At 40.7% G+C, this 9,587-nt stretch overlaps 1 protein-coding gene across 1 annotated transcript in view; it reads left to right on the forward strand.

Annotated features, from left to right (window-relative positions):
* Positions 1 to 4,403: 4,403 nt before the first annotated feature.
* Positions 4,404 to 9,587, forward strand: part of cop1 (COP1 E3 ubiquitin ligase) — a 16,745-nt gene continuing 11,561 nt past the window's right edge. The window contains exons 1-5 of the mRNA XM_046051165.1: positions 4,404 to 5,130; positions 5,259 to 5,318; positions 5,911 to 6,008; positions 6,188 to 6,252; positions 6,390 to 6,509. Coding sequence (XP_045907121.1) covers positions 4,763 to 5,130; positions 5,259 to 5,318; positions 5,911 to 6,008; positions 6,188 to 6,252; positions 6,390 to 6,509 — 711 coding nt within the window. The 5' untranslated portion in view covers positions 4,404 to 4,762. The remainder of the gene's footprint in view (positions 5,131 to 5,258; positions 5,319 to 5,910; positions 6,009 to 6,187; positions 6,253 to 6,389; positions 6,510 to 9,587) is intronic.

Raw genomic sequence — 9,587 nt, forward strand, 5'->3', positions numbered from 1 at the left:
TTGGTACTGTAGACCACTGTCAATGTCGTCTTAATAGGAGGCTCTACTGTCAGCCTGGCAATGCATGAATGATGGAGGTGGCTGAGCCGGGGGTGGAGGGCTCCTGCTACAGTAACATAAGTTTGTTTGATCTCTCCCCCTCCTTCCTTCTCCCCTCTTCCACCTCATTTCTCTTTTTCTCTTTCCCACTGATCTATCTCACTCACTCATGCTCTGGCTCTCTTCAGTGGTACAACACTGACAGGCACAACATCTGTCTTGCACATGAAAAGGGGTTTTTGTGAGCTTTTATCACCCAAATATGCTACCTGCATTGTGCCAAACTCTTGTGCTTGTATGGACCGAGCGAGGGCTGAAAAAACAGGGACAGGAAGCATCGGGTGAGATGAGGGAATAAAAACAGGGGACATGTAAGGAGAAATATATGGAGGGATATTATATAAGAATGGCACAACTGAAAATGAAATTCCACACATTTTTAATTATTCTAATTTATTGATTTAGCTGTATAAATGAAATGATATCATTGGCAAATCATACTAAAACCCAATAAAACTTATTATGCTCACTCTGAACAAACTCCTCCCACTAACGAGGACTGCGAGAAGTGGTTGGAAGCTCCCAAAAAAGCAAATAAGAGGACCTTTTCTTTTGTCAAACTAACAATCACCAAGGTCTTAATATTGTATCCTGTTTTTCTGTAATCAGTAACAGTCTGTATGGTCACTTATGACCATACAATATCTAAAATGTTCCTTTTATTCCTGTTTAGACTGCAGAAGAGGTGAGTCTGTAGAGCACTATGTAAGTGAATCTACCTTCAGTAATACCACACACTGTGCTTTGCACCAATTCTAATATTATTCACCTTCTCCTTGTGGTAAAAAAATATAAATTGTTGCCGCCTAATGCCATTGTCTTGTGTATATTCAAGTCAAACTGTGTGTTTTTTTAACTTATCATATATAGATGAATATTCTCACTCATCAGAAATACTTTGCAAATGGAAAAATAGCTTTTGGCATCTTGTACAAGCCCTAACTCAAATGACAGGTGTACTTACTGACATGTTTCCAGACCCTGCAAACAAAATCTATATTGATCTTGAAAATGCTATGAAACTTTATTCACACAGTACTGCCAGCTGTTTGTAGACTTTTGTTTTTTGCCACTTGAGGATTTTAAAGTGTCCGACTTTTTGTAGGATTGATTGATGCAATTGTGTTTATGCTTAGGACATGCACACAAATTAATTTGTGCATTTAATTATAATGCTCGCTGATTGTTTACCCTCTATGCCATCATTTAGAAAAGAGTGGTCTCCATAGACAGCTGCTGCTGTACCCCACCTTCTGAAACATTGCCCCTTTCTTCTCCCCCCCAGATCACACTATTTTTTGTCAGGCTCAATTTGCAAACAGGGCCCTGGCTTGAGGCTGGAGATGGAGATGGAGGAGGAGGCCGCTGGCAGTTATGGCAGGGGCCCCCGAAGGGGCAAAAACGGTTCCTAAAGAGTGGGAGGCAGGAATTCCACAATCCCAGCCTGCCTGACTGAGGGATCTGCCTGCTAAACATTCAGCTTTTTCTGCTGGCAAAATGCCCTTTGAAATCCAGCTGCAACTGTGTTGGGGAAAAAAGAAACAAGAGAAATGGGAGGGGTGGGTTTTAGAGAAAGCAACAAAAAAGGAGGGGAAAGGGAGGATGAAGGAGAAGAGACAGAAGAGAAAGAGAGGAAGAGAGCAATAGAGGGGTGTGCAGCAGTGTGTGGTAGAGTGAGTATGGGAGAGTCTGAATGGGCGTGCTCCACCGGGGCCTCACCCCCCGCTGTAAGGGACCTCCACAGATTATCCTTCATCTGAGCTTGTCGGTCTTGACCCCACTGACCCTGAGGCCCACTCTCTGTCTTCCCCTCTCTCTTTCTCTTTCACACACACACACACACACACACACACACACTTTTCCTCAGTCACTCACTCTCTCCACACACCCTCATTATTTTCCCCATGTCACTCACTCTTTCTCTGTTACCTCTCTGCCACTCACTAACCTCAAACGCACCAACGCTGCTGACCCACCAACTCCACCCCGCCACCACCGCACACATTCCCCTGAACGCATACACTCACACAACCTGGTTTGCTCGTGCAAAAAAGGGGGACCCAATAGGAGAAAATCCAGGCTGATGTGCAGGACAAATGAGGAGGGATGAAAGAAAAGGGGTGGAAGAAAGAAGGCAAGCTTTTCACCACCGCTGGTAGAAAATGGAAAGAGGGGAGGGAGAGGGGTTCAGGGGGACAAATGCAACATGGTGTTTATACAGTACTGTAGGTGTTTGGCTTAAAATATTTTATTCAGAGTCAGTTGCTGCATATGTAGAGTATTTAAGGTGTCCAAATTAAACTAAAACTAATCTTTGTGTCTGACGTTATATGCTCATATTTTAATCATTTTATTGTCTTTCTTTTGTTCTCTCTCCAGTGTTCTTTTGATTAATCTGTATTTTATGTTATATTACGAAATTGTATGCAGTGTCAAAATGTAAAAACATATTTTCCAATTTGTAGCTTTAATAACTATTTATACAATTCATCTTTTGACATATTTTGAAGACTGAAAATTGTATAAATAATGAGTATTGTTGATATTAGCACACTCACTATCCATACCTCCTTTAAAATCACACATTAAATTGAACCCAGCATGACTGACCTATGCTGGACAGAGAAAGACATTTTGCTGTACACGGTGGTCCATTTCAGGGAAATTAATTTACTTTTCGATGTATCCAGTAATTTTCCTCTTGCTGAAAAACTTATTACACATCCTAACTGAGCTCCGTAATGATACATATAAACTTCTTCCGCAAACAAAAACATGGGAAAATCCATGTTGTGTGTGACTTCATGGAGGACCCCTTATTTGCCCACGTGGAGGTAAAAATGGAAAAGCAAGTAGCAGACTGGATAAACTGTGAGCGTGAATATGTTAGTGCTCCTTAGGTTTTATTTGCAAAGCTGCAGGTGGATGTTTGAATGACATGACACTGTTTTTCTTGGCTCGGTCGCTGGTTACACTTTGTGGATGTGACCTACCTGCTTGTTTTTGATGTAAAGGCAAAATCATCTGGAAAACAAATTACAAACATGAGGAGACTATGGTAGAATGCAATCATATTGGCCTTTTGTTACCCTTAATTTGCTTTAATTTAATGTTCAGTTTTACATAGTTTTGTTTTGGCTGTTGCTGTTGTTATATTTCCTGTGTTAACTAAGAGTTTTGGTGTAATGAGAGGGAATTAAGTAGCATGCATATGGCAAAATGTAAAGAAACTGAACATGGCTATACATTTGGTTTAAGTCCAAAACTATTATTCTAGCCTGTGCACTGCGTGATCATAAAATGAGATACATGCAATGCAAAATGATTTTATACACACGATGCACTGCAGATTAACGTATGACAACAGTTCTACATGTTTGTGTGTTGACTCAGCTTCGGTGTATTGGATTTTTTATTTGTGACAAAATAATCTCAAGACAGAGGTCCATTTATTTGCTTTTCACTTATCATCCTCATCAGATGCAGATGATAAGTGGACCTTTGAGGTGTGAGATAATTCTGTCACACATGCTGTTTTCAACGTCAAGAATAAATGTCTCTGTTCAATATGTAATTATTCAGTTAAGCTACATAAATGGAGAAGGAAGAAATACTTTTTTTTAACCGTTATTGAACCTTAAACATCTAAAAAGGCACATTACATTCATATAATGACATCCATACAAAATTAACTGAGCGAGGTAGACAATATGACAGTTTCAATAAATAACATAAGAGGAAAGAAAGGAAATTAAAATAGAATAAAATTAAATAAAATTAAATGAAGGGACACAGAAATGGTCATTCAGGAATTAGATCACATTGGTAGGTTATTCATAGAAATGTAGGGCTTTTTTCATTTAGCAACACTTCAATTATTGTTTATATAGTACTATTTAATTTAGAAAGGGATTAAAATGGGGGATGTCTTTATCGACATTTGTGGAGAAGAAATTGCCAACTAAAACTGCCACACAATATAATGGAACCCAGTACAAAACCATCACAAACTACAGCCTTTAAATTCCCACAGAGATGAATAAACACGTTTCAAATTCTCAGTTTCACAAAAATAGGATTTATTAAAGCACTGTTGTATTGGATAACAATAAATGGGGGGTTTATTTTCTGGTCACTGGGTACAAGGCTGTATCGTGTGTTAATTTTATTTTAATAATGAACTCGGCCAGGTGTTACGGTGATTTAGAAACACATAATAAAAGTCACATTGACCGCTGTTGCGTTTCCATCAGCGCAGTTAAACTCCTTCTCGCTAGGGGGCGGTAGTCGAATGAGGGGCGCACCCTGGGTACCTGGGTAATCGAGGAACTCAAGAGATTCCTCCTCGTAGCTAACAGTAGCTACCCGGCTATTCTCCTGGACAACGCAGTTGTGGTTGTTTTAGTTTCCGTTTCAGTGACCGTGCCCCTTTTTTCTCCTTTATATTTCAGCGATTTTCTAAAAAGCCGTCAGTGACAAACGTTAGTCGCGGCGCCAGCGGACACGTTTAAATAACGTTACGCTGGGTGTTTTCTCCCCAGGATGCTAGCGCAGAAGCAAGCCAGCTAGTTAGCCAACCTGCTAAAGTAGCCAAATAGCAGCACTGCCCGGATGCTTTGAACAGCAACGCAGCGGATTTTGGGGAGTTTCTCGTCGGCCTTCCATGATGTCAAACAACCGGCCACAGCAGAGCGCCGGTGGGGCGAGTTCCGTGCCGAGCACAAGCAGCAGCAGCAGCAGCAGCAGCAGCACAGGGGGCGCGGGGAACACAAACGGTGGCGGTGGGAGCAACGCCGTAACAAGTAATGGTAACAATTCTGGAAATGTTGTACCCTCCCGGACCCTGGCAGCAGCCGGCGAGGGCGGCTCGTCGGTGCCAACTTTGGCCGCCGTGCCGTCGTCCCGTGGCGGGTTTGCTTCTCTGAGCAGACCCTCTGCGTCCCCGGGCAGCAGAAAGAAATCCCTCCATCAAACACCCCTGTACAACGGTCTCCTGAACTCATACGAAGATAAAAGCAACGATTTTGTTTGGTTAGTTTTCTCTGGAGTGAACCCCCCCACCACCACCACCCACCACCACCACCCTTTAAAAAGTTTTTCAGAAGTTTGAAAGCTAAAATGTGTCATGCGTTTAACACTGCTTTACTCTACTCTTCCAGCCCCATCTGCTTCGAAATGATAGAAGAGGCACACATGACAAAGTGTGGGCACAGTTTTTGGTAAGTGTTCAGTCGCAGGTGAGGCTGTGGAAGAGTTGTTTGACAGCAAATGATTTGAAGTTTGTTTGAGAACAATGACACACGTTGAAAGGGGGGGATGTTTAAACGCCCAGCAGAGCATAATGCATAAAATAATGCAGGATCTCATGTAGGAGCTTGTCAGAAATAACATTTATGTCAAAAGTAACCATACACATTTTGTCTATTAGTGATGCATACAGGCAGGCACAGAAGGAAGACAAAACTTTGTACTAAAAAGAAAACTTTTGGTTTCCTACTTACCAAAACCTTTTTTTCTTTGAATCACCCTTGCAAATAACTTCACAGTATTTGTTAGATGATTTGTACTGAAAATATGGCATTTTTTTGTTTTTATATTAATGAAAATACTGGAATCATTTAAAGAAAAAAAACAGTGCAACAAAAGGGTAAAACATTTACTAAAATGTACAGAAGCAGCGTGAGAAGTCACGCTTGTCTGCGCTTGGCATGGTTTTACACGAACATTTAAGCACCTTTGCTATGAGGACAGAAGGAGAGACTTACAGTGTGAGTTATTTCCACAGTGTTCAGTTGTTTCTCCCTCCCGCAGTTTCAAGTGTATCCGCCAGAGTCTGGAGGACAGCAACAGATGTCCCAAATGTAACTATATTGTCGATAACGTGGATCAGCTTTACCCAAACTTTCTTGGTAAGTATTTATAAATCAGAAGGTTAGGGTTTGTTTTTGTCTAAGGTGTTGCTCTGTATTCTTTTCTGCTTTTACTAATGATAAGAAAACAATTCTGAAATATTTACATATTTGCAAGACAGTTATCTATATATGTTAGTTATAATGAAGTAACCCCACCCCCTTTCCACATTTTCTAGTGAACGAACTGATCCTTAAACAGAAACAAAGGTCAGAGGAGAAGAGGCTAAAATTAGATCATCCTGTAAGTACAACATAGACATCCTATAAGTTCTTTCTTTCCCTCTCTCTTTCTGTGCATCCTGTGGAAGTCTCACACACTTAGTTTCCGCTTTCACATTGTTTAAAAACCTTCTGGTAATAGATGTCTCTGACCCCCAGAATGGGTCTCGGTGGCAGGTGTTCCAGGACGTGTTGAGTCCTGACCAGGAGAACTTGGACCTGGCAAATGTCAATCTGATGCTGGAGCTCCTGGTCCAGAAGAAAAAGCAGCTGGAGGCGGTGAGTAGGGGTCTAAGGGTGATCAGACATGCGTTTAAATTTCTTTTGTGCCAAACATTTCTTGCATTTTGCATTTTGGCTGCTTAAATTCACATAGGGCTTTTATTTCATTATTAAAAAATATTATTATTATTTGAGTCGCAGATGACTCATAACTTCATAATTCCATGTTAAAGAAGGAAGAAAAATGAACAGTTTGTCACTTAACAAAGGCAAGATTCACACAGAATGATGGAGGTTAACCATGCACAATAGTTAAGTTCGACCACATGATTATGACAGATTAATGCTAATAGGTTACACTGAAAAATGGAGTGCAAAGTGAATCCAGGGTATCAACAGGTCTTCGTTTTGAAAAGTGTTGAATTCAGTTCTGTAGGTATTTAAATTTCATTTTCAACTGTTTCACTGATGCAAACGTTCCGTGTGCATGCACGAGGCTGTTCGGTCCTTTTTGTGAAGTTTCAGTCCGCATCAGACCCGTAGCAGCTACTTGATGCCGTAGCTAGGAAACTCATCATCTCATAATGGGGAAGTCTCATTTTGAGCAAAAACAAAGTAATTGTTTTTTAATCCGTCTATCAATAGATTAATAAAGAAATATAACATTATATTAATAGGGGTAATATGTTATATACAGCTGGGGAGAGCTAACAAAGGTGATAAAAATGTCAGTAACTTCATGTTCTTAATAAATAATTTGGCCGTATTGTCTCTACTGGTTTTCCGTCATTCTTTCACCGGTATGACAGAAAAAAATATGAGTTTCATATAACGGTTTTCTGAGCATGATATGGGGCACAAGACTAGCTTTTATACAGTATGCAGATGGTTTAGTAGTTGCTCATAAACATTTTGCTCTTCCGTCTTCTGTTTCCATCATACTTCTCCTTTTCTGATACAGTTTTTTGTAGTTTGTTCATTTTGAGAGAAGAAGACTCAGTATGTAGAAGTGTATAGCCTGACATGTTGTTGCTTTGCTGTGTACAATGGTGCAGCTTTAATAAAAAGTTACATGGTTGTATTTAGCATTATTTATCATTACATGGTTGGACCTTCATGCTACACACATACAAAAGCATTATTTATGGCTTGGTAAGGATGAGGTTGAGTCTCTCGCCTGAGGAAATAGTCCGCTCTGTAGAGATACTTCTGAACAGGCTGCGGCAGTGGTGGGTGCTGTCTGTCGGTATCCTTTGGGCTCTCACCTTACTAATATCACTGATGCTCACCATGCTGCTTGTTAAGGCTGAACGATTAATTGCAATTGTAATATCACGATATGATAAACCAAGATTTTCTAATTGCAAAGGCTGCGATTACACTCTGGTCACATGACACGCGAGTGTAAACCAGTCTGCAGAGGAAGCATCAACTCTGCACATTACGCTGTACTTGTTGACGTGTTGTTGTGCAACGGGCTTAAGCTTGACAGAAGCTGACACTACAGAAACTTTAGTGTCACACAGGAAACGAAAGTAGAATTTGCCACTCGCAGGTAACTTGGTGGTGGTGAAATCTTCAGGCCATCCCCCGAGAATTGCTACGATTGACTGTTAAACACGAGAGGAATCACTTGGTTTTATTTTTATTGGTCAACTTTTGAATTGAACCTCAAACTGAGTTTTTTTTTTTGCTTACTGGGATATAGAAAAGGAGGTTTTTGATGAGAGATGGTCTTCTAGGAGATTGGAACTGAGCTAAGGACTCATTAATTGGTGGTTGAACTGTGGGTTTTGAATTGAGCGCTTACTGTAGCCTATAACACACTATGGTGAACTTGTTTTTTTTCTTGTTGTCTGTAGGTAGGCCTACCGGGTGAAATTATATCATATTATTTTATGCCATGACTTGACTCTCAAATTAGCTTTCTCATATAATCAAAATTAGAAAAATAAACCCATCTGCTCCAATTTCTCCATCAGCAGTATGTTTTATACAGTCGCCTAAAAGACTGATCCTTTATCACAGCAGCAGGTGAGCCACACGTCTGCTTATTAATGACGTAGGCTATCAAACAACTGAAACCAACATCTGCGCCCTGTGTGTTCACTTTACCTGCTGCATGCCTAAAATATCCACCGCAACTCGTAACATAAGTTAATTGTCTACCAATTATTTTTACAGAGTGAAGTGCGTGCCAGAACATGCACACAAGACGACTGCTGCCCCTCCCACGCCCGCGCAACCGATGAGATCGTCCATCCGGATGTTGCATTGTAGACATCGCCCAACCCTAACCTTAAGCTGATGATACGCAGAGCAACTTTTAGAGCAATGGTGCTGTGCAATGTTGCCGTCAGTGGTAATGAGTAAAGATTACTACCGTAATCCCCTTCCCCCGTCACTACGACACCCTCCCCGCACCACCGCTATCTGTTCAAAACATAATCCTACTCATTATACCCCGTTTAAGAAAAAGTTGTTTCTGAGCTATCTTAAAATGGATGTGCGATGTCCATGACCGGTTCTCTGTGATGCTGATTCCCAGGAACTAAAAACTGTTCAGCTGTTATAGACAGTAATTTATACGAATGACAATATTCAGCAATGCTTGACATGGTCCTTGTGCGTTTCACACTGAGTAATTGCAGGCTATTCTGTCAGAATAAACATCCCGTTTTTTTTTTTCTCTTGTTTTTGACAATCTATGTGAGATGAAAACTAGTCACAGGAAAAGAGAAGTAGGAGCCGCAGCCTATCCTGTTGACTTATGTTCTGTCACATCAGCACTCAGTGTTAAAATCCTAACCGGTTTTAATATTGATTTGCCTCACATGCGAGGAGAAATGTCATCATCTGTTTGTGAATCGCAAACGTTCACTACAAGATTAGCAAGGAACAGTGCGTTCATTGCCAAGAAATCCCTTCCAAACCACCTTTTTTAGCTTTCTCTCTCTCTAATATGTACTTATATTTTGTCTCTCCCTCTCTCACACTTGGTGTCTGTGTGTAAGTAACAGAGATGACTCTGTTACTTACACATTAGCTTGCAGTTCTTGACAATATCCTCTCTCATAGTTGTTCATCAAACCTTTAGGCTACACTAGCCTGTTGTTTCTTTTAATGGTTGCCATT

This window comes from Micropterus dolomieu, linkage group LG06 (genome assembly GCF_021292245.1).
Source record: "Micropterus dolomieu isolate WLL.071019.BEF.003 ecotype Adirondacks linkage group LG06, ASM2129224v1, whole genome shotgun sequence".
Classification (NCBI taxonomy): Eukaryota; Metazoa; Chordata; class Actinopteri; order Centrarchiformes; family Centrarchidae; genus Micropterus; species Micropterus dolomieu.